General features: G+C 39.5%; 1 protein-coding gene across 1 annotated transcript in view; it reads left to right on the top strand.

Moving 5' to 3' along the window:
• Positions 1-18,765: 18,765 nt before the first annotated feature.
• Positions 18,766-26,330, top strand: part of FAM83B (family with sequence similarity 83 member B) — a 41,297-nt gene continuing 33,732 nt past the window's right edge. Inside the window, exon 1 of the mRNA XM_009911649.2 lies at positions 18,766-19,209. Coding sequence (XP_009909951.2) covers positions 18,766-19,209 — 444 coding nt within the window. The remainder of the gene's footprint in view (positions 19,210-26,330) is intronic.

The raw sequence follows: 26,330 nt of genomic DNA, 5'->3' as shown, positions 1-26,330 counted from the left end.
ATGCCATTAAAATTGATTTGACTGTCCTTTGTATCTTTACCATGTATTTGTGATTCTTTTGTAAGTATTTTTATAGCATGATAAAATACTGCATTGTTTTCATTATGGTAGCTGAAATCTCACCGGGAAGTTTAGCAGGTCATTAAATTATATAACATATGAAGTTGGAATCAATTAGATTAATGGAAAATAGACTTCTGACATTTTATTAAAGTAATATATTTCATTCAAAAAAGATTCAACCAGCATCAAAAGGTCGCAAATGAGTTTTGTTGTTCAATACAATGCTTTTATGAACTTATGTGCACAACAATCCAACTTTCTGCCTAAGGATAAAATGAGTCCCCAAGCGAAGGACTATTTTTGTAGGTCCATTCCAACAAATGTAAAATTATCTTGGACAGAAAATAATAACCAGTGCATGTTTAACAATTTGCATTTCAGATGCAATGCCTGCTCTCCGATCTTAAATTTACCAGATTAAAAAAAAACAGGTTTGTGTTTGTTGGCTTGATTGGCTTGGTTTTTTAATCCTTCATTTCTTTCTTGGAAAAATGTTACAGAGCCAAGTAGTATAAAATGTAAACAACCTTCCCTCTGAGGGAAAAGAAACAGAGTGAACTGTAATTACTACTTCGCATACCATTGGCAAACTTAGCCAAAACTTGGTAGTTGGTGGATAAAATGGTGAAGGATAAGAAAAAAGATGTGTATGGACTGGAGCATGATTTTCACTTCATGCAAACTGTAGTACACATGCACTCAGATTTACATACATTTATCAGCATTAAATGCCATTTATATTAAAGAAATGCCACTACAATAGGGGTATGATAGGTGATAAAGCTGCCCAGTGCAAATGAATGCACAAAAATATTTACCTTAATTCACTACAATCTTTCCTGCATGACTACTTTTGTTTCTCAGTAACTAATGATAATTTTCAGAATTAAAATTCATATTTCAGGTATATTCCCCCACCTGTTCTGGGCAAATGTATTCATTTAGTTCTATGAATATTTTTTTTTTAATTATTATTAAATAACTCACCACTATCATATGATTTCCCTTTTTTTCCTTTAAGTACCTGTGCTATGTTCCTCATTTTTTGTGTTAACTTTGCTGATCTGAATATTTTAAGCTCCACTCTGAATATTTTAAGTTACATACAGATTATTTGCATTTCCATATGTATTTCCATTTATTATGATGCCAGTAATTATTGGAGTAATGTACTCCACTTGCTGTGACAGCCCTCCTCAAAGATGCCAGTCACTCCTATGCATTTCTCAGCATTCTGGTTAATGCATGTCCAGAATCTATCTGCTGACAAAATAGATTACAGTAGCTGTTATGAATTCTAACACTGAATTTAGAACTTTAACTTGCACTACATGGAATTAAAACTTAATGAATCTCGTTTCTCCCTATCTTCATATTTCCAATCTCAAAGGCCAGGAATTTTCAGAAATCTCTTAAGGCTTCTTCTAGGGACAGGGTGACTCCTCTGTGCCAGTTGATAACATAAGGATCTCCACTGTGCTATTTTCTATCTGGCAACAAAAGTAAGAAGAATTCAGTTAAACAAATAGTCACTCAAGCACTTCTTAGTGACTTTTGTTGTGCTAGACTTTCTGCAATGTCCAATCTGAAATTAAATCAAAACTTTTAGACAAGGTACAGAGTCTGAGTGCTATGTGTATTTTTGCACTTTATTTGCCTTTGGAGGAATGTCTTGCAATAACAATGGACAAACCCATGGGGCAAAGGAGAATGAAAATTCACTTTTTTTCCAGGAGTAGCAGGCTTTATCAGGAAAAAATATAAAGTTGCCTAGGAAAAGAAGAAAATTTTGGCAGTGAAAACTAAATTGCTATGAAAGCATGTAGCACATATGTGCATACTCAAGTAAGGGGATAAGGGAGATTACACGGGAGGCTATTAAGTCATTTGCCTATAGAACAGCCCTCAAGGAACACTTTTGTTCTTATTGCATCTGCAAGTACTTGTATTGATATTTCTCAGTTATCCTTTGGCCTCTTACTCTGGTTTACATTTGACGTCGGTAGTAGCTACCTAAATTCAGACCGTGATTTGTTATGACCCTGCTTAACAAAAAACCAAACCTGCATTAGGCACAAATAAATGTCGAATGTTACTGCAGTTTGGAGGTTATTGATCAAAATCTAAGTGTTGTTGTCTACATGTCTTTCAACTCCACTATTCTTTTATTGTTTCCTACTACTAAGACATGCATAATAACAACTGAACATAACCTTGCACTTGCTGTTCTTCCTGTGGGTGTAGGCGTGTTGCATGCTAGTTCGTGATGTAGAAGGTCACTAGCCCTGCATGTTTCTGAGGTCACCGGAAGCCTCCATTACTCACTTCCATCTAAGCACCAGTCTTTTCTGATGCTCTCTGCTCCTGTCTCCACTGAAATGAATTAAAGCTGACTGAAGGAAATAAAATTGGGAACATTTTCATTTCACTGTGAATTACAATAAACAACTGAAATGGAGAGGACTAGGAAAAAGCAGAGGACCTAATTCAGAGGACCTAAGTAGCTAAATGGCTTTCAATCTGAGCATCATGTGGACTGCAAGAGAAGGAATCCAAAGCTTCTGGATGTTGATTAGACTTATGAGTAAGGTATGAATGTGCCCAGAAGGGTCAAGATCTGTATATACACAGGCACAGAGCGACAGGGTCCCTGGAGATTTAAAATGGAAAACTAAGACCCTGTGGAGTCAGTTTAAATAACAGTAGAGAAAGCCTTATTTGAGGAGTGATTTTCAACACAGGTGCCTGAGGTCCTGTGTTAGTCATCAAAGTCCCTTGTTAGAGATGAAATAATTTTGGCTACTTCATTCAGAAGTTGCATAGCCTTTGATAAAAATATTAAAGGATAGCACTTACTTCATTTGGAGAAGGTTTTTGTGTTGTATCACACTATTGTGTATTCTAGCTTGCCATACATTTTTAGTTCAGCATGACTGTGCTTTAAATATTTTCTAGCTCTGCTTTTTCTTTCTTTCTTTCTTTCTTTCTTTTCTTTCTTTCTTTCTTTCTTTCTTTCTTTCTTTCTTTCTTTCTTTCTTTCTTTCTTTCTTTCTTTCTTTCTTTCTTTCTTTCTTTCTTTCTTTCTTTCTTTCTTTCTTTCTTTTTATGTCTTTTATTTTTTTTTTCTGTATAAGTGATTATATTTTAAAAGAAGTTGAATTCCTGGCAAGAGCAACTGCCAATCTTCATGCTCATAAGCCAGCCTCTTCTATTGAATTGCGGCTCTGAGTTGAAATCTGAGCTGACCTACCCTTATTCATTTATTAATTAACTACGTCACATTAGAATTGCCACTTAAATGTTAATGGGTTTGCTTAATCAAAATTAATTGCAAGCATATGATATCTCATAATGCCACCTCTGGGCCTTTATCACACAGGTTAACAATTTACCATTTCAGATAGCTGAAGGGAATGCAGAGAATCCATTAAAGTTTAAATTTATGAGTATGTTTTGCCCAGGACACTGTTTAGAAACTTGCCTACTTCAGATTAACCATAAATATTACAGAGGACTCAAAGCGTTGAATTATTTTTAGTTTTGATGCATAATAAAAGCTCTTGCAGCTATATCAATGTTATTGATAAAGTACAGAAACTTTGTAGCTTGCTTGCTTGTAAACATTTGACATAAAATTTCACTCTAACATGAGATGGTCAAAAAATAATAGGCAAAATCTTACAGCATTTGCTTTGTTTCTCTTGCAGTTTCTTCTCTGGAAACTTTCAAAACCCACCTGAATGCATTCCTGTGTGGACTACCCTAAGTGATCCTGCTTTGGCAGGGGGGGGGTTGGACCCAATGATCTCTTGAGGTCCCTTCCAACCTCTAACATACTGTGATACTGTGTATAACTGTGTATAATACATATACATGGAATCTGTACAGCATCATAGGATAGCGGTTAAGATCTAAGCTTGTGTTTAAATATAACATGTATTTCTGTGCTTCAGAATTTCAGGAGAGGCCTTAAAGACATTGACAGAGCTAACTAAAGACTCTGGTGTTACTCTGGTGTTAGGAACTACATTAGTCTTTCTGTTTTAATCCTAAAGCAAATTTAATTATTGGAGAAATTAGCCACCTAGCTAGTGAAAATATTAGTAGATGCAAACAGGTAATTATTTCATAACCTCAAGCTATTACTCTATTTTCCAATTGCTTCTCTTATGAACAGACAAACCCCTCCATTTTGTAGAGGCAACTTCTACAGTGCTCTTATGTGTTAATAATAGAAAACTCTTCAGTTTGTAAAAGAAAAATTCTGATTACCACCAGGGAATTTCAGTCAAAGACTGGGAACTCTAACACACAACACAGAGAGAAGCATTAAAGAAAACTACCTTTAGTAAAACTTTGGTGAGAACTTTACCATTCTATGGAAGTAGTAAATTATGACAGAATTACAGTTGTTACAGGAAGGAGAGTAAGCATAGAATCACACCATCATGAAAATAAGAGGTTGGAAAGGGGTTTTGGAAGTCACCTAGTGCAATCTCTTGCTTCAGGCTGGTCTAACTGAAAAATTAGAAGAGAATGTCCAAGTCCTTGTTCAGTCATGTTTTGAAAATCACCACAGAGGCGGATCCCACAGGCTCTCAGAGAAGCACATCCCAGTACTTAACCACCCTCAGAAAGGAATTTTTCCTGTGCGCAATTAGAATTTCCCTTGCTGCAACTTGTGATTGTTGCGTCTTGTCTCATTGTCATGAAGAGCACTGCCTAAGTGTCATCATAATGCATCTCCTTCCTGCCATAGCCTCATAGCAATGATTTTTATGAACTTAAATTGCAACAATTCTCCTAGGGATTTCAGTTATGTTTGAATTTTCAGTGTACCTTATTTTTCATCATCAACTTGCCTGTGCCTCAGCTGGCAACTGAAGATTGGAGACTATGAGCGTGCCCAAATCTTTTATCTAACCACTTATTGTCAGAGATGTGGTGTTGAATTAGATGGACCTAGCATTGCTTCTCCTTTATTTGTATGTTCTTTTGTACTTTAAACACCTCCAATTCATCTCAGAGCAACTGTTTAAAATTTGTAGTTGGATCTGAAGTTTGCTGTGTCTGTTTCATACCTGGAGAACCTTGAGCTAAAGACTGCTTAGTTTTCACAACAGTATTTCTTGGTTCAATTATCTGTACTAAAAACTCCACATAATCTATATCCTTACTTTATCATGGTCACAGTTGCTGTACTTCTACATTGATTCTGAAGACAGCTTGATAAATGTTTCATTAGTTGTACATATCAGTTAACAATTTCACAGTATCACAGTATCACAGTATAACTAAGGTTGGAAGAGACCCCAAGGATCATCGAGTCCAACCTGTCTCCACAGACCTCATAACTAGACCATGGCACCAAGTGCCATGTCCAATCTCCTCTTGAACACCTCCAGGGACAGTGACTCCACCACCTCCCTGGGCAGCCCATTCCAATGACGAACGATTCACTCAGTGAAGAAATTTCTCCTCACTTCGAGTCTAAACCTCCCCTGGCGCAGCTTGAGACTGTGTCCCCTTGTTCTGGTGCTGGTTGCCTGGGAGAAGAGACCAACCCCTTCCTGGCTACAACCACCCTTCAGGTAGTTGTAGAGGGCAATGAGGTCACCCCTGAGCCTCCTCTTCTCCAGGCTAAACAATCCCAGCTCCCTCAGCCTCTCCTCATAGGGCTTGTGCTCAAGGCCTCTCACCAGCCTTGTTGCCCTTCTCTGGACACATTCAAGTGTCTCGATGTCCTTCTTAAACTGAGGGGCCCAGAACTGGACACAGTACTCAAGGTGTGGCCTAACCAGTGCTGAGTGCAGGGGCACAATGACTTCCCTGCTCCTGCTGGCCACACTATTCCTAATACAGGCCAGGATGCCATTGGCCCTCTTGGCCACCTGGGCACACTGCTGGCTCATGTTTAGGTGGCTGTCAATCAGTACCCCCAGGTCCCTCTCTGTTTGAGATGTTGTTTCACATTTCACAGTGAATGTGAAGCACAGGATTCATGGGAAGGCATTTGCTAAACTCACATGTGAATGCCAGCATTAGAAAAAGGCTACAAGAAAGATGGGCTTGGGTTTACAAAGCTTATTAGGACCACAAGCACCCAGGTAAATATTAAGGTAACACTGAAGGCTCCAAGAATTCACTGTAACCAGCAATTGGAGGAAAACTAGCTTTAGGCATTTCTGGGATGGAAAAGAGACAAAGATCTTTCATACTTTTGCCAACCTCAGCTCCAAGTGGAGAGGTGAATACTAGGCCAAAAGCAAGTCCTTTTAAGTGCCAACACAGGCCTGTTAAAGTGGTTGTAGCGTTGAAAAAAACCCATGTGCAAATCGAGCAATAATTCACTCCCTCTAGCCTAGTTCTTTCCATGCATTTATTTACAGATACTACCTTTCTTCTCAGTCAGAAGCAACACAGGAGCTGTGAATTCTCCTTTTGACTAGAAGATCCTTATGGATATGTAACAAGTATGTACATGACCTGGCGTGCTTGTTTTGGGTCTCTGGCCATGGCCTCATGCAAGATTTGGGTCTGCAGTTCATTAAAAAAAATAATAATTAAACAACAGGCAGCTTGCCATTCCATAAGGGAATTATTCTCCCTTCCTATGGGGAGATGTAGACTCACGGAATCTATACTGAAGAGACATAGCTTTAACAGGAAGAGATACTTTTCATTACTTATCAACAGCCAATTGGAATTTGATGTACTCAAAAACTTGGTCAAACTGGTGTATCCTGGGTCTAAAGATAGCTTTTAATAATGTGATTCTTACTTATACCCAATGCAAAGTTTTGTATAATGGTTTTAATCATAGTTTAGAAGTTGATTATACAAAATTCCCTGTAAGATTACCTTTTACTACATTAATATAAAATTTTCATTATTAATCTCTGTGAAGTATGTCTGGCTTCAAGAGACACCCATATTCATCCCTCATCTCTAAAATTGAAGCCCTGAGTCTGAATCATAAAAGCAAACAGTTAAGACTTTGTCGTTCAAATGCCAGCAGTGCACCAGTCCTTGGGAAGATGTAATCAGGATAAGTTATGCCCAGTAATGAAAATACTTCAGCAAGTTTAGTTTACTGAGAAAGTGAGCATATGGAGTGCAAGACATAAAAAAGGTTTCCAACCAACTGGAAAAAATTGCTGCTGCTGTTGTTGTTGTGGGATTGTTTGTTTGTTTTCTTTATTTTCTGGTCAGGTTTTGTTTTTTTTTTAACTTCCTGCTTATAGTAGTAATAGTACGAGTACTATTTAGAAGTAAAGGTGGATGTTAAAGTAAAACCAAGTGAAGAAAGAAAAAATAATTACAAGAATCAGCCTAAAGTATGTACTTTGAAAGTTATGACAACACAGATACTACCTGATCCAGAAGATTTATAAGATCATAAAATCGCAGAAGATCTCAGAAAATATGAAAGTTTAGGTAACCTTTAAGAAGATACCTAACTGTGTACATAAAAAGCTGACCAGCCATGGAGCTGGCTGCTGGCTGTCAGCCATCCTTCCCCTGGGGCACATGTCTAAGAGCACACACAGAGGTCTGAGAGGCTGTAAGTTCAAGGGGAGCTGCCCCTCAGACCCAGAGAAAGAAGTTAATATGAAGTAATGAAGCTGTACTCCTCCCCTTTATTCAATGGCCTTAGTGTGCTTTGAGAACATCTATATGAAGTAGGAGCAAAGGTCATGTAGCCCTGTGTCTGCCCCTCAATGACTAGCAGTGCATGCAAACACAGCAAAGAGCAAAACAAGAGAGCAAAGTATATGGGTGGAGAATACTTTGTCATGCATCACTGCGGAACTTCCTGAGCCAGAGCTGTTGTCTTCATATTAAAACAGACATCAGAGGAGCTTCCTTCTATGTATACATCCTTGTTTCACAGTGGAGCTACATGTTATGTGATGAACCATATCACGAATTCACCAACTTCATTCCCAATGCCAAGAGTCCCAGTCTGTGTGGTTCTTCCTCAGATGGCAGCTGTTACTCATCTTTATGACCTCTCTTACTCTTCTCTTTTACTTTGTCAGGTACTTCCATTATGCCACTATGACCAAATGAATCTATCTCTGATTTAAGACTATGATATCAAATAGAGTAGGTTATGATTTTTTCATTTGAAAAAAAGCATGTACTGAGAGTAGGACACCTGGTTTTCCATATTTGTTTGTCCTTTGTAATTTTTATTTCCGCTGCTGTATGAAAGGTGGGGTCTTGTATCGGTACTCATCAAGAGTTGGATAAATGCAGTGCAGCTTCTTTTACATTCATATTTGTAACAATACATTTCCTCTAATTCTAATATTACTGTGGGAAGTCTCTGTGCTTATGCTATAAATGAGATGACCTTTGATTTTTAAATAGTATGAATCTTCAGGACTGTACCCTTTCTTCATCTGATCAAAATCTAATAAAGTGTGACTCATTAATTGTATAAAGGTTCACTTCTTCAATATCTGCTTTAGTAAATCTAAATCTCAGTGAGCATGCTCGAGGAATACAAGTATCATTCATATAAATATTTATCCACATCACATCATATTTATTCACAACATAAACCTATGGACTGGTGTCACAATCATTTATCTTCTGTGTGCAATCAGCTAAACCTGTATATGGCAAATGGCAAAATGATCTGTTAATAGAAAAAATGTCTCAGAACTGACAGCTGTAAACTGATGGAAGTCACAGAGATGATCTATCAGCATGACTGTCAGAGCACTCATGTCACTTAAGACAATCAGTGTTCTTTCAGATTACATTCGCAAGATAATGGTATCAAAGTTAGGAAGTTGATTTTTTTTCCCCATGAACAAACTCTGCCTACAATTTTATTATTTTTTTTAATGTAGTTCTGAGGCTTCATCTGTCAGTGGGATTCCAGTAAAATTATTCCAATCAACAGGATGCTTCAACTGGTCCTGCCCAATGTTAACATTTCCATGGCAAAAGGAAGGGCTGTTTAGGCAAATGAAAGTCTGGACAGTTTATGTAGTCCATTCACCTCAAAATGCTGCAGCTCCACAACTCCATGAATAAGGATGCTGAAGGACACATCTCTGCCTCATCCTTTTAGAATCCAGTTAATAGTTATTGTTTAAGAATTTGTCATATTGAGGTTGCTCGTACCATCTGCCTCCACTGTGGTGTCAAGACCCTGAAGTTTACTGCTCATAGGTAAAAACATTCTTGAATTTGACAGCTGACTGTGGAGATCTGGTTTCCAAATTGTAAACCAAATTAAGCTTTATGAAATGTCTGGTCTGGTATAATACTGGAGGATTTATGTTGATAAATTCAGACAGCCCCCAGACGCATGAGATAATCTCCAACAGCAATTGTCATCCCCTTTTTTCTATCTTCTATGCAAGGCTTTCTCAGTATTTAAAAAGGCCTGTTTAACTGTTCACAGAATCACAGAATTAATGACATTTGAAAAGACCTTTGAGATCATCAAGTCCAACCTATCACCCGACTCCATCTAATTAACTAAACCATGGCACTCAGTGCCTCATCCAGTCTGTTTTAAAACACTTCCAGGGACAGTGACTCCACCAGCTCCCCAGGCAGCCCATTCCAATGGCCAATCACTCTTTCTGTGAAGAATTTCTTAACATCCAGCCTAAACCTCCCCTGGCACAGCTTGAGACTGTGTCCTCTTGTTCTGGTGCTGGTTGCCTGGGAGAAGAGACCAACCCAAACCCGGCTACAACCACCCTTCAGGTAGTTGTAGACAGCAATAAGGTCTCCCCTGAGCCTCCTCTTCTCCAGGCTAAACACCCCCAGCTCCCTCAGCCTCTCCTCAGAGGGCTGTGTTCCAGACACCTCACCAGCTTTATGGCCCTTTTCTGGACATGTTTAAGCAACTCAACATCTTTCTTGAATTGAGGGGCCCAGGACTGGAACCCAGAACTGTTCAGCTATCAATAAAACCATCAAAACTATCCCTCCACTTCAAAGTGTTCCAGGCACAAGAAATAAAGGCAGGGAGTTCAATTAACAGGATTATTCTTTCTCTGTAGACATTCCAGACATGGGAGCTGTCCCGCCATGTTTCAGTGATGGCAATTATATCATAGCTATTCATCTTAATGCAGATCTCCAGCTCCTCCTGCTTATAACCCATGCTCTGTGCATTGGTATATAAGCATTTCAGGGAGGGAGTTAATCTATCTGATTTCACTCTTGCAGTCTGACCATTCCCAGCCACTTCCATGGCCACCAACCTAGCAGTGAGCTCTGCATGTGCTGATTCCTTATTACTTGATCCCTGTGGTACATATCTGTAATACTTAAAGAGTTCTTGTGTGTCCCCGGGTGCAAGGTAACAGGCTGAAGGCTCTTATTAGCCTCCCACCCTGGTGTGCCATCCCTCACTTGTACCCATTGCATCTTCTCCAACACACAACTCATTGTTGTCTACCTCCCCTGAGATAGCAGTGGAGCTGACACATTGCCCCACAATTGTCACAGGCTTGCTTGCAGTAAGCCTGGCTTTTTCCCTCCCTGCCTTCCAATGTAGCTTAAAGCATGTATAATGAGCCCAGCCAACTCCTGCACTAGAAACCTTTTAGAAAATATATCTGCTCTTTTAAAAATTTGCACGTCCCCAATTATTTATGGACAAATTTCCACAGAAGTATGTTCTACTTCCTGACTGTGCTGGGTCCTGTCAAAGTGCCTTCTTAACTGTCCATCTCTAGAACTGATTTTTGCAACTTTTTCCAGTGTGTGGTGACAGGTTCTAGAGAGACTATGTGGGTAGAAGCATCAGGGGTTAAGTGGGAAGCAGTCGGTGAGGAGCCGAACCCTTCGGCCGAGGCTGAGAGGGGCAGTCGATGAGGCTGGTGAGAGGCCTTGAGCACAAGCCCTATGAGGAGACGCTGAGGGAGCTGGGGGTGTTTAGCCTGGAGGAGGCTCAGGGGAGACCTCATTGCCCTCTACAACTACCTGAAGGGCGGTTGTACCCAGGAGGGAGTTGGTCTCTTCTCTCAAGCAACCAGCACCAGAACAAGAGGACACAGTCTCAAGCTGTGCCAGGGGAAGTTCAGGCTCAAGGTGAAGAGAAAGTTCTTCACAGAAAGAGTTGTTAGCCATTGGAATGGGCTGCCCAGGGAGGTGGTGGATGCCCATCCCTGGAGGTGTTCAAGAGGGAATTGGATGTGGCACTTGGTGCCATGGTTTAGTAGTCATGAGATCTTGGGTGACAGGTTGGACTTGATGATCTTTGAGGTCTCTTCCAACATTATTGATTCTATGATTCTATGATTCCCCCTCTGGGTCCCTGTTCTCATAAGCATTATCACAGTGCCTGCAGTGTTTACAGCCTCCCATCCCTTGGCAATCAGAGCCCACTAAAGTATGCATTGTGACCATTGTCCCTCTGCAGAGAGTTCTTAATAAGTTAACACTGACCCCTTCCCATGCGGCCAGAGCTGATCTAATTATAAAGATTACATTTAAACATATAGAACATATTGTTAAATCATAGCATTTTCCTTCAAAAACATTTTTATCTATGGGGTTAGTTTCATGGCATGCTTCAGAAAAATTCTTTATATCAGATAAGTTGATGGAATTCAAGAGATATGTGCAAAACTGCATTGGTAAAGTTTTTACCCAGTTGAACAGCATCTCTATCATTAACCAAATTACATGATAATTCATTATTTTATAAATATAGGCCAAAAAAATCCAGCCAACAGTCCATCCAAAATCTTGGGACTGTTAGAGTCTGTAAAATTAACATCTCTACTTCCAATCCTTTTTTCCCCAAACACAGTATTGTTTTTTTAAACACAGTATTATTTTTCAAGCCCCACATTGGGCACCAAGAATATCTGTGCTGGTTTAAACTTTCACTGGAATTTAAAAGATCAAATGATAACAGATTGAGATTCTTCTCCCTTTTCCTAGTAAGGAAAAGAAAAACAAAAACAATTAAAAGGATAGGGGGAAAAAAAGAGGTAAATTCATGAAAGAAAAGTGTGGAATCAGTTTGCAAGTAGAATAGGTAAATTTTTAACTATATATATATTGCGATAACAGGGAGGGTTTACAAAGGTAAGGGATAAGAATAAATAGGAAAATATACAAAACTAAGCCTGGACAGCCTTGTATTTCCCTGTGGATTCAGTTCTTTAGAAAGCGTGGATGCAACTTGAAAAATATGCCCCAATCACATGGTCAGTGCAGGAAACAGCAGCAGCAGATAATCTCTCTTGAACAGGTGAAGCAGGGAAAGAGAGGGCAGTAAAAGATGTCTGCCCTTTTTATAGGCTTGCTGGACAGGAAGGGGGAGTGGAATAGACCAACTTTGACCCAGGGGACCCTTCCTCCTGGGAAGGGGAAAACCAAGTCTCTCTCTGTCCAGCTGGATCAAGTTTCTTTTGTTCACCTAGGGGCTCGGTTCTTTCAGCCCCCATACAGGATGGGTGTAACCCAGCACTCTGACGACATATCTTCATGGGAAAAAAGTGCTGTGTACTATCTACCTATAAAGTAAGAGCACATTGTAAAAGTTTGTTCATTTTTACAGCCGTTTCGCCCCCTATTTTTTTTTTTTTTAATCAAACCCAGAGAAATTATTTTTGGATGTGAGAAGAGTCTAATCATTTAATTCAAGTGATCCTGTGTCTGTAAAGTACAGAACTTACTTTTGTCCTGTGCATTCCATTACCTGAATTCACTGTACAGAAAAAGTCACAGCTTACTGGCCACCAGATTGATACATTTCTGCATGTATAATGTTGTAGAGATACTGCATCTTTTTACTTTTTCCCTCAGAGAACCACCATCAAAACGGCACAGTAGAACCATGCTTAGCTTTAGAAATAGATCTACCGTGCACTTACTATTGATCAGTAATGAGCAGGAAAGAAGTTTGTGCTTAAAGCCAGAGTGAATGTATTAGTGCTGATAATGCATAATCACCAAGGTTTCATTGCACTGTCTCAACTGGCTGCTGTAACAACTGCCTGCAGTTATGCACCACAGGGTACAGTATGCACAAAGCCCAGAAGTTGTTTTCTATTTATTGCCAAAATGATAAAACTTTGCATGTTTAAGCCTTAGTGTGCTTAAGTCATACATGCTACATGCTGATCTGTTGGCAATCCCATGATCTTGCTAAAGAGATGGTCTTGTTTTGGAAGAGCCTTTCCGAAAGGATCTCAAACGTTTCTAAAGGCAGGACTGTGACCTTGGGGTGCTCGGTCTGAGGAAAGTGCCACTGGCTGCGGGAAGGCCTGGCCAGCACCGCAGCCAGGATGGTGAACTCTACCTTCAGGTCTGTTTCTCTAACGGGAGATATCACAAGTAAGATGTGATGAAGAGATTTTTAAAGTAATTGAGCTACGGGAAGGGTTCACCCATATAACCTAAAGGTCTCAAATAGGTATCCCTTGCAATGACAAGCTCTCCGGAGTTAACCTGGAAACTGTGACTCGAGGCTGACAGGTTTGCTTTTTCTTTCAGCAAAAAAACGTTTGCTCTCTCACGCACACCCCTCTTCCAGGCCTCCCCGGCGGGGCCGCGATATGCGCTGTCCCGCCGGCCTCTGCCCCACGGCTCAGCGGACACCCGCGGCTGCAGGCTGGCCCGGCGGGCAGGGCAGGGCCGGGCAGGGCAGGGCAGGGCAGGGCAGGGCCGGCCGAGATGGGGCGGGTGGGGGAGCACCCGCCGCGCCGCTGGGAAGGCGCTGCCCTTCGCTCCGCGTAAGGGCCGGGCTTCCCCAGTTCAGACAAGTCCTTGCCCCGTTCCTGCGGCGGCGGGTTTGGTGCGACACCGTCCTGACATGTTGTAACTGGTTTCCACACCCACCGCGCCTGAGAGCGACGGGAAGTACCTGCGATGAGCCCTGCGCCGCCTTGACTTGCCGCAGCCGTGATCGCAGCAGCTGGGACGAGCTGCTCCGCCGCTCCGGAGGCGAGATCCCACCGCGTGGCACTGGCGCAGTAAGTGAGTCTCTCTTCTGCCTCTCACGGGACGGGACGGGGCAGATTCTGCCCCCACAAGCCCCATGCTGCGGACGGGCGGGTGGGGCTGCCGCCCTCCGCCCCCCACCAGCGGCTCGCTCGCTGCGGAGCCGCGGGGCGTTTGAAACGGAGGCACGGGCATCGCGGAATGGATACGGCGGTCCCGTCGCGGGAAGCAGAGGGGAGCGGGGAGCCGGCACCGAGCGGCGAGTGGAGGCGGCAGGAGAAGGGGCGGGCGCGTGTGCGGCCCGCGGGGACGAGTCCCCACGCCACGCTCCTTCCAGGGGCCGGGATCTCACAAACCGGCCCCTCGACCGGGTCTCCGGTGGCACAGGGCTTTGCGGCCCCGCAGCGACCGGGGATGACCCAAGTGCGGGGTCCTCAAGGCTGAGGCGTGCCCGAGCACGTGGCGGGGACAGCGGAGGGCCGGCGGCTGCAGTTTTGCCTCGAAAGTTAACTTTCTGGTTTCAAACAACAACACAAAAGAAAGCAAGGAGCAGGACCGCTTGCGGTGCTGTTTTTCACTTGAATTTAATGCCCTTTGCATCCGGAGAAAATATGTAGTTTCACTAATAATGAAATAATGCTGCTACAATGCTTAATGTAGGTAATTATTATTTATTCTTGATACAATTCCTTAATACGAAGGTTGTTGGAAGGCATCTGCTGTAAAACGCCTGTTTGTGCTGCTCATAATAGGCCCCGAAGTGGTGGGGAGGCTCCTCAGCAGAGCCACTGATAAGTGGTGCTCAGGTGGATGTCCCAAAAGCCACACTCGAGAGAAGGACTTGAAACACAATATTCTCGTTGTTTATATTTCCTTTATCTGAGGGTGATGAGATTGAAACTTTATGTAGAAACTGTCAAAGCAATAATAGTTAGAGATATTAGTGATAAGGATGACCCCAAGGAAAGCACCTTGACCACGGCCATGCTAAGGACCAGGACAAGATTGAGGTTAGAGCTGCTCCCCAGAGTTGCTGAATAGGAAATTTGTTAAGTCCTGAGAATATTAGTAAGGAAGGAAAGTTATATATCTTTAGCTTTATCGTGAGGGACTCCTCCTAGAGCCACCATGGAATTTTCTGCAGTGGGCATTTGTCATCTGCTGCTTTTGTAGAAGCTGAGATACATTCTTTCTGCAAAAAGACACGTTTAATTTTCTTTCAAAGAAAAGCCTCTCTTCTTGCTGTGTTCTTGATAATGGCACTGGAGAGGTCTGAGCATATTGTTAATAGAAAGACAAGAGGATCACATTTGTGCAGCAATCAGAATTTCTGTTCTTTAGCAAAAGATTCCGTTTTGGCAGGTGTGTTCAAATTCAAGTTAAGCCCAGGAATGGCATTTAATACAAAATGTTTAAGTAACTGATCCCTGTGTCCAAGCAGAAAAGATGGCTAATACTCTGGGCTGGGATTAACAGACAAGGTAATTTCTCAGGCTAAACAGCAACTTTCTTGGTGCTGGTAAAACTTGTGATCTTGTACATGAAGTCTGATCAAGCTCTGGAAGCCTCCAGTAATAGGCCTCACGCTGCATCACCTTGCTAATAGAATTGATCTGTGGAGGATCTTTGAAGAATCGAGTTGATTATGCAGAAATCATTACACATGGCTGAAGAAGACACCAAAAAGTTTATTTTAAAATTTTGTCTAAACATCTGCCTTTCTACCCAAAATTAGATTGGTTTTGTAGGGTCATTCCTGCAAAATAACTTTTACCTTCGAAGGAGGAAAATTAATGTCAGCACATGTAGAGCTTTTGTCAAATATTCTTGATGCCATTGTTTTAATTGGGGAGTTTTCTGTTGTTTCTTCTCATGAATGTATCACATGCTGATTTCCTTAATTCTAGAAAGCAGAATTAGCACTTTTTCATTTTTCTCATCTGTTTTGTGATTTATTTCTGTCCTGACAGATTTTACATTTACTTTCTAAATGAATGTGCATTGGTTTAAGCTTCATTTATAAGCAGGACTTGTAAATCAAAGATCAACATCAAAGATGTAAAATAACTATTCTTGTTGGGAAGACACTATACTAGAAGTCTCAGCTTTCCATGATTATGGTATATTTATACCCCGCTTTCAGCATAGGTCTGTGCATAAATTACTGCATTTGACCTATGCCACAAATAATTCATTCATTGTTCTCAATGAAAACTTGAACAATATATTGTGCTATTACAAGAAACAAATCAAAAGGATCAAACAAAACAAAACCCACACATGAGCCAGGGCACACATGCAATAATATTTTGCCTTTTATTTTTTTCATAACATTCAGGATTTTGTATTGCACAACTTAACATATTAAGTATAGTCCTCTTCCCTTATATTATTTTCAAAGGAAAGAGTGAGAAGAAGAAGAAAGGGATTTAGACAAGCTTTTGAAATAAACATGTCTTTCTCAACTGTATATATGAAATCTATTGCAAAATTCCTATTTTTGAAGTATATCCATTCCCAAGTAATAGGAAGTTTAGAAATATCTTTCTTTCTTTTTTTTTTTTTTTTTATAAATCTGATTTAGTCTTATGTGTCATAATAGGGCTTACTGTTTTACTGCACTGTTCAGAGAGTTACTTGCCTTGGAGGGCCATACAAAAGGGGTGTATTAGATTCTCAGTAGTCACTGTGTTAGTGCCTGTATTAGTGTTCAAGCTCTTCGGAATAACTTATCTGAGTAAATCTGCATTCCGTACTCTTGATAGTTTCCCATTCTTCACCTAAAAAGACTTGAAAGCCTTTCTAAATGACCAGCTTCCATGGCATGCTGATTACAGCATTTTAAGAGTTTGGCCATTGAATCAGTCTGTCATATCTGTACCATGTCACCTTAAACCACAGCCTGTATCTGGGCAAATCACACAGGTATCATTCCTATTTTGTAACATTTTATTTCTACCTGTGAGAGCAGTGTAGAATGCGTATCTGTCACAGGAATATATGTAATTCTTGATTGAGAGAGAGCAGTCAGATCCCTTTGACTTGCTGTTTTCCAGTTCACCACAAAGAGCTACTCTGGAAGCAGCCAGAAACACTCCTTTCCCCCAGGCTCGAGAGCAGTCCTATCTGGGAAGATCTACCCTGCTACTTGGCTGAAAGACAAGATTGAAATGGAATTATTTCATATGACATGCTTATGCCAGCCTCAGATCTGGATTTTTCTTTCTTGGTCTCATTTTTAACCTCAGACTTCCAAAGTTCCTCAGAAATCTTGGCTTAATTGAACATTTAATTGGAATTTGGAGTATCAGCATTACACGGAGATTTTGATTTCATTCCTTTAGGTTAATGTAGCTAATTTATGTTACCTTTCAAGAAGATTTAAACTGTTCCCAGCAGATGGTGGAAAGCAAATGCACTGTTTGCAAAAATGTCTGAAAGGTCTAGATGTAAAGACAAAATTGTGTTACATTTATATGCCAGTAAATGAAATCAGAACTTGCTGTTACAGTTCTGCACTATAAATTGGGCTTGTAGGGAAACCCAGTGCTAACTTTCAAGCTATACTTTGTATATAATCTTGTAAGTATTCTTCCTTTGTTGGATGTCCTTTCTAATTTTGTTTCTCATCAGCTTTGTGCCCTAGCCCTGAAAGATAAAACAGGGCTACCATGTGTCATCTTTCTGTTTTACATGGCCATACTCATGTTACTGTCATGAAAATACATACTGCACCACACTACTTTTTTTTTTTTTTTTTTTTTTTTTTTGTGGCTTACCTGTTTAATGCAGAAATTAATTGCAGTTTAGCTTTTAGGCGAATGGTGGAGTTACTAGAGTCCCCCAGGGTTGCAGAAATGTGAAGGGAGAAATATTGGCCATTTGTCCTCTCTCTACTTTAAATCCCAAAGTGTCATAGCAGGAAACAACCCTCTCAGCTCTTGTTAAATGAAATAAAATGGTCATGGCCATGAATTTATAAATCACCATCAGTAAACAACTTATTATTAAAAAAAAAAAAGTAAAGAAAAAAAAAAGATTAAAGCAGCCGCTCCTTTTGGCAGAAGGAATAAGCAGGGTGGAAACTAGACATCAGATTGCTGAATCAGAGTTTGATCCCATATGTGGGAGGAGAAATCTTTCTGGAGTTCCTCATAACTCACTGAAATGAGATAGGCTGGTCCTGCTTGGGAGCAACAAATGGATTAGATCAGCATAGGAGAACAGATAGATAAGGAGGACCTGACTGTAGTTTCAAAGAAACCAAAGAAAACTGAAGCGTTGCAGAAAAAGTAATGCATCAAAAGTAGGAAATATAATTGGTTTCCGAAGTGTTTCTCTGAACACTGCTCTGTGAGTTGTTATAAAGAGTTTTGAAACACAACCTACGGTAGCATATTGGAACATGCATCAGGTATGTATGGGTGTTACTTTGTTATGAGCTCTGCTGTAGCTTTTAATGTAAGAACTTCATCAAATCACTTAATTATGTATTTAGCTTTGCCTTACATAGATGAGGCTCTTTATCTAGCTCTTTAATATTCTTTTGGCAATATTAATCCCCGAGCCTTTTCAAAGTGATCTTAAGTTCTTGGAAGATCCTAGAAAAATGTATAGAAACATCACCAGAAAAATATTTTTAATAAAATAGGTGTCACAGATCTGCAGAAATAGTCTGACTGTTTTCTTCCTTTTCTCTCTTTACAGATAGATCTCATCAGCTCACAAATGGAAGTTTAAGAGACTTTATACAAAACATTTGTGAAAATGGAAACTTCATCTTTGCTGTCATCCTTACATGATGAATGCAGATCAGAAAATTATATTGAACCTCATTACAAGGAGTGGTACCGAGTAGCTATTGATGCTCTAATTGAAGGAGGTTTAGAAGCCTACAAAGAATTTCTTTCCAAAGAGAGATGTTCAGAATTCCTAGCAGATGAGGAAATTGATTATATTTTGAACAACGTTCACAAACTTCCTCAAACCACAATTTATTCATCTAACCATGCCATTGATGATACTTCATCCTCGGGAACCTACTGGCCCATTGAATCAGATGTGGAAGCTCCAAATCTTGACTTAGGCTGGCCGTACCTGATGCCTGGAATTTCTGGTGGCACAAATATTGATCTACTTTTTCATCCACCACGAGCACAGCCTTACACTATAAAGGAAACTATTCGGAAGATGATACGAGATGCAAGAAAGGTAAACATGAAAAATATTATCGAAAAAGGAAAAAAGTGTGGGTTTTTTTTTTTTTAATGTGTGTGGTTTTGTTTGTTTGTTTGCTTCTGGCAGGAAAAAACATTTTGACTGATAGCAATTGAAACAGAAAGATTTTCCCAGACTGAGATAAGTCCCTTGGTATCATGTGCAATGATGTGCACGCTTAATTTACAAAGTGGGATTAAGTGATTAATGAAGCATAATTACTATTTTACTGTAATGCTGACCAGTCTGTGAGAAATTTGTAGATATCATCTATTATCCTTAGACCTCAGCTGAATATTGATAAATTTTACCCAACCTCAGGATATATCCTAAGATTTCTCTCTTGCATCAATGGGAACATGTATGGGTTTGTCATGGTAACCAGTTGTTATAAGAAAGCTACACCTTGATGTAGATCCTGTTCATGTACCTCGAAAGCCTCGGGTTCTGTGATTTTACATGCCAATTGTCCTTGCAGAAGTTATTTAGTGTTAAAGAGAGTTCAAATGAATGTGTTCAAATGAATGAAAATGAAGTTTAGGCAATGAGGAAGTAGATTTTAGTTGGGTACTCTTCCTTCATTTCTGACTAATGACAAATTTTTTAAAAATGTGAACACTTTTCCAGATGTACTTTTCTGCACATAAGGAACCTTGAGTTTTGTGAAGCATACCCACTTACCCCTGACTGACAGGGTGCTGTATATACAGCTTTCTGGTGTCAGTTTTGCAGATGTTTGACTGTGGGCCGTGTTGCCTATGTAAACAAATGTGTCAAGGTTTCAGATTTATTCCTGGCAAGTGCATCATGCTTTTGTTTCTGCCCTGTGAAATAAGTTGGATTCTGTGTGACTCTATGGCCTCTAAGTTGGTAGGACCAACTCTAGCTTGAGTTCATCCATAAACATATCAGTGACTGAAATGTGTATGTAAACATGTACAACAGACTGAAAAGAATGGGGAAGGAAAGGACATCTTTTTACAATGTCTCTCCTCTGTTTAGATAAAGCATATAATTTGTTGCCATAATAGAGTTATCAGCAGGCCTTTTATCCTGAAGTTTACAGTCTAGAACGACTGTATGCTCAAGGAAGAGGAGAATTAATTACTTCTTTCCCTCTTTGTCCCTTTCAGAGTGAGATTTTGTGTTTTCTGCTTTTCTGTGTAATGAGGCTTGATCTTGACTTATCCAAGATACTCTGTGATCCTTTCCAACTGCATCTCCTGAGCTACTAATGTATCCACTGTAAGTGAAGCCTCAAAAACACAGTTAACTCTGTTGCCATGACTAGTTCAGTTTTGCTACAAGGTCTTGAAATGCCACTAAGGGTGTGCATTAGCTTCCTGGCTCTTTGTACCTAGCTGGCTGGCTGCCTGCAATCCAATCTCATTCTGATGGCCATCTTCTCTGGTGGTGCTACCTTGTAGAACAACATTTTAAGGAATATGCCTCTTTTGAATGCAGCTATGGAGCAAAATTAAACATGATTCTTACCTTTCTTTGGAAAAAGGTTGACTGCATAGTATGTCGGTTCTCTGACATGCTTGTGGTACTTCCATTTTATAAAGAGGATGTCATATATGTGTCACTGTCAAAACTGACAGCTGAAAGGTTTGTTTATTTGATCAACACAATCTCTACACAACAACCATAACACTTTTGATACAGTGATATGGGTTGCTTGCTTGAGGAAGCAGCAATTAAGTCTGAAAGATGTAGTGTTGCTCATCCTCTTCTGTCTGCAGATGCATAGAAAACTTTAAAGGATTTCAAAGTAAGGTATTTTGAACATGCTTATATCAGGTGAACACTTTCATAAACAGGCTAACCTGCTTCTCCTAAGCCACTGAGAAAAATAGTTATATTAAACAGGGTGCTTTGTTATGGAGTAGTTATATGTAGTCTTATGAAATATTCAAAGGACATACGACAAGGTTAAACATGAAAGACAGAAACCTGTAAAGAATAAACAAGTTCTTCTGCAAATCACATTAAACCAATACAGCTGTAAGCAAAATTGATGGGGATTTTGGCAAACTTCTGTGGGAGAGTAAACAAACTGTTGGAGGTGGGTGTATTCATATCACCTAATTTTAACCACCAAACTTGGGTGCCTGAGTTCAGCACTGATTTCCCTGGGCTACCTGAACATTTGGTGCTGTGGGAAACCAGTTCCTACAAGAGCAAGGCAGAGAATGTTTCTGCACTGATTCACCCCATGAAGGAACCCATGTATTATATGTATATACTACCCCAAAAATTAATGGAGGAGGCTAAGCCAGTTGAAACATAGATTCTTCTGAGTATTTGGAGATATATAAGCATAAGATGACATTATTAGTGGATTTACTCTTGACCTCTTTCATGCTTGATGCATCACAATGTCACTCCTTAAAATGATCATTACCTATGTTAATTTTGACCTTAAGAAGACGTGTTGTAAACAACATTAGGCAACTTCCTTGCTGACAGTGATTTTTCCTGACTAAAAAGGAAAATCATTTGTAAGGCTATGCTACACTAAACATAGTGACTATGAATAAGTGTTATAAGAAAGTTCTGTCACTTGCGTGTTTCTTAAAAGCATAATCTGCATTAAAAATATGCATATTACCTTCATGCTAGAAATACAGGCAATATAATGACTGAGTTTTTCTTACAGAAATAGATTGGTATTATTAAATCCTAGAAAAATGACCTAACCATTTGAAGGAGATGAATCCATGCTTGTGATATATGTGTCTGATATTATATTAGACCAGGGAAAATGTATGTAAGATAGCATTATATTGCACTAGGAGATAGGTGTGATGTCAGTAGAGTGCCTTAGGTCAAACCTAACATGTCAATGAAGTAGGCATATTGGTGTAACTAGACCTCATCTCCAAATGATACAGCTTGCCAACCACCCTCCTCTGTCAACATAACCTGTGTTCATACAAGGAGGCTGCTTGGCTATATTGACTGGGAGACACTAGTGTTTTTCAGATGTTTATATAACCACGTGGGGAAAAAGCACTCAAGATCTGTCTGACCTTAATGATGGATAGACTTCTGCAAACAAGCCAGTAGCCTTATTTCTCATGTCTTTTGGAGGCTTCTACCTTTAATTATTGTCAGATTTCCGGCTTCCCAGGAGCTTGAGGTGCTCCTGTGGCCTGACTCATTCCAGTTGGACTGTCTGAACTGCAGCTGATAATGTTTAGCAATTTTTTCTGAGAAGGTTATTCACCTGGGAAATGATATCAAGTTGATTACTCATCTCTGTCAGGTGAAACTTCCTTCTCTTACTATACAGTAACACGGGGATTCAATAATGAAGTGTCTTCTCCCTGTATGACTTTTCATAAGAGTTATGTCAAAACAGTCAGTTATGAGGCCTGTTTATGTGTGCAAGGAATAGCTCATACTGTCTTCTCAGCCATGATTGACAGAGTGAGGCAGCAAGGAAAGGACAGAACAAGAAAGGGTCCTTCTAGAAGTCTGTTTTTCTCTTACTTCATTTACTGGAGTTCTTTCTCCACCACTGAGACATTCCTGCAGAATTTTAGAGAGAATGCATAGCTATGAGTCTTTTAGACTGATATCCAAATAAGGAGAGAATTCAAACCTGTTTTTTACAGAACAATGTTGTTTAGACAACACAAGGATTGCTGGTTTGCTGCACAAGCCAGAAAACAGTGAAACACTTTGGGATTTCTGCTGGAAAGTATGAAGCTGCACACTATTTGATAAATATGCAGTACTTTTCACTAATTTTGTTTTATTCAAATAGATGAGCAGTTGTAAGCCTGGGTTCATACAATCAGTGATAGTTCTTAAGTTCTTTTTTTTTTTTTTTTTTTTTTTTTTAAAAAAAAAGTTAATTGTTTAGAAGCTTAAATAAAAAATTATGTCTGCTGTGTTATTATTTTGGCAAATTAATTGCTCATGATGCTTTTTAATGTTAGAAAAGTTTGCAAAACTTGGATTCCTGAGAAAGAATTAAGTAACACTGTAGAAGAGTGTGACTTGTTAAGTCTTGCTGGACCCATTGTAGGTAAGCCCTTAGTAAAGGACTTTGAATTCTTGTGAGATAAGAGTTACGTATGCAATCTGATGCCCGTGTTGTCTTGTAGAGGAATGGACCTAGTTAAATAAACAAAAACCAGTTGACTCATTTTACAGCCAGATGAAAAGAAAAATATTTTCTTACAGTTTAGGGTTGATTTCTTTTTCACTTTTGTTTCAGGTGAGAGTGAGATGTCGTGTATTACAGAAAAAAAAATATTATTCACTATTAATCTCATTTGGTTGTGTGTATAATACAATAATAGTAATACAGTACTGAATTTAGTTTAGTATGAAAGAAAATCAATACCTTACATGCCTGTACGCCTATACAGAAAAAAACATGTACAATATGGGTGTGCTGAGCAGTCTTTTGATACTCTTTCAACGATACTCTGTAATTTGAGCACAGACTGAAGCAATGATACTGAATTGTGCTGGTGGCAGTGCTTGTCTTAGCTCATTAATTGCAGCAGTCCAAAGAGATGAGAAAGAGTGGCTACATTTTTAAGATGTTTGTTCATAAAAGCTACAGCTATCTGCTGAATTCAGGGAGAAAGAAGGAGGACTTATGTTCAGGACCTCTCACCAGCCCTGTTGTCCTGTTATATTTAAAGATGTAATTAATTTATAGGTATTGCCATTTTTGTGTCACAACTGTGCTAATGTGTTGTCAAGATATCACGTCTTCTTGATGGATTTAAAAACGGAATAGGGAAAATTAAAGGCCAGGTCTTGCAGGAAGCTGTATTTCATCATTAATTTTCGTGTCATTCATGTATGTATAAGAAGTATAAGAAGTAAGCATACACAGATGCTTTCTAGCAGTATTTTTTCATTAAAATCTTTCCTGGCGTTGATATAAATCTTTGTCAGTCAAAACAAAAGTGCTATTAAAAAGTCATTTAGGCTTTTTGCACATTCAGTAGATTCAAATGTCCTTTATCGTATTCAGCAGTAACTTTGTACTACAATATGCTGAAGCAATTACAGGTCAAAATATGCCCCAGATACAAACCCATTGATTAAACAAAATAAAATTGCCCAGGCAGAATGTTTTTTTCTTTCAGTGTGTAGTCCAGTGTATTTGTGTTTTGTCCCTCTCCTTTTCTTGCCTGTCAAAACACCCTGAATGTGGAAGTGCTATTTTTGTTCTCAATTCCTGTCCTCAAGTGATCTGAGTTTTTCTACATTTTTTCAGCTAGGGTACTGGCTGAAGAACTGTAGGCTTGATTAGTTCACATTTTTTTTGATCACTCACAGTTTTAGCATATTTTTTCATTCCTAAAAACTGTCCAGCATAGTTAGTCCTGCTTTGGGGGAAGGGGAAGACACTGTACCTGGTTTTCAACTTTAAATTTACTATATGTTTGTTGTGTATCAGAACTTGGAAGCTAAAATATTAGACTATCTGTACTGCAGTGGTATTTGTGTAATACGGTATGATAGAAGCTATGTGGAAAGTGGAGAACTGCTGTCAAAGAAGAAAATGAAAAAGCAAAAATACTCGAAGGAGAGTTGCCAGTTCAGAATTTCCCTGTTTGGAAGGAGTGGGATTGAATGCTGTTATGTTATATGCATTAAGTTTCCTCATATACCAGTCTCTACTTCACTTGTGATTATTTCAGAACTACTTGCTTACACTGTGTATGACAAATACTGAAAGTATTCCAGCACAGGTGGCAGAGGAGTCAAAGTACACTTTTTAGTATTTACCTCTAAAATAAGTTCAGACATTGCCATTGATATCAGTGTGATTATGCCCTTCCTTTAAGCCTGTTGATAAACTATGTCTGTAACTATTGTCTAATAAAGAAGTTTTATTCTGTACAATAAAAGTTAAAAGTCCACATGCCAGCATGCCTGAGACCTCAGAGGGCTTTTACTTGTTAAAATCTTGTGGCAATTTACCTTGGGAGGAAAGAAGCAGCAGCCACAACATAGCGGAGTGTAACTGGCGCTGAGTCTGTCACTTTTATGGTGGGATCTGCAGACATCCATAAAATGACTCACCTCAATAGAACCATTCAAAACAAATAATTGCAAGCTCTGTGTGTAGCTTGATCAACAAAGTTAATAATTTTAAAGTATACAGTCCACTGATTAGTAAGCCAGTTGAATTTACAATAGTGATACTTGCATTATAGATGCAGAAATGGAAGCAATCGAGCTAACCCATCTCTGCTTTCCTTGCCTTTGTTTGACATACTTTCCTGTGTTCTGGGTGATTGTTTTATGAAGATGTAAACTTAATTCTCTTCTTCATACTTAGCCAGAAGATGACAAATGCATGCAGTTTTATAGACAAGAATACTGAGCCACAAAAGCATTAAATTAATATATATAACAGTTCAAAAGGAGATACAATTGTAAACCAAAAGCCTGTGGTTTTAGTTGATTTTTAAAAAATCATATTTGTGCATTTATAGTTATGAAAACTAATTCCTGAGGAACATCAGTACTTCTCCAGAAAAGGTCTGCATTAATATATAACTGTAGCTTTGTAGGGTTTACTTTGCAAAAATATTTGTAACAGCTTAAAGTCTTCTCTTATCTTCAGATAAAGAGGGTGTATCTTCAAGACATACACAGGCTGTTCTCATACCTTAGCTAAGAACTGATTATCTTAACCAGTTCTGCCTCTTGGTCTGGCATGCTTGCAGTGACTGAGCAGAAGATGTAAACCAGAACAGATTCCTCACAAACAGGGTCTGTTATGACCTTTGCTCTCGCGAGCAAGGCATGTGGGCACAAAGTTGCCTTCAGAAAACTTCCCTGCTGCATCCATGGGTTTTTGCTGACAGCAGCAGCCAATCTCCTCAAGCCTTTTCACTTCTGCCAGCAATCTTGCTGTTAGAGATGAAGCTGGGCGATAGGATAATATGAGAAGTTATGCACAATATATCTTAGAGATGAAAAGAAAACTTTGATATCTACTTTATCCACTAGCGATCAGGCTTGAACAGTAGCACAGGATTGTGCATTCAGGTAGCCAAATGGGTGTGCCTTCAGTTCAAACAGCAAGTACATCTTCATGCTGTTTCCTGGAGCTGCAGGCGCTCTTT

The sequence above is a fragment of the Dryobates pubescens genome, chromosome 3, assembly GCF_014839835.1.
Source record: "Dryobates pubescens isolate bDryPub1 chromosome 3, bDryPub1.pri, whole genome shotgun sequence".
NCBI classification, from domain to species: Eukaryota; Metazoa; Chordata; class Aves; order Piciformes; family Picidae; genus Dryobates; species Dryobates pubescens.
Note: the sequence above shows the minus strand (reverse complement) of the source record. Positions and strands in the feature narration are given on the sequence as shown.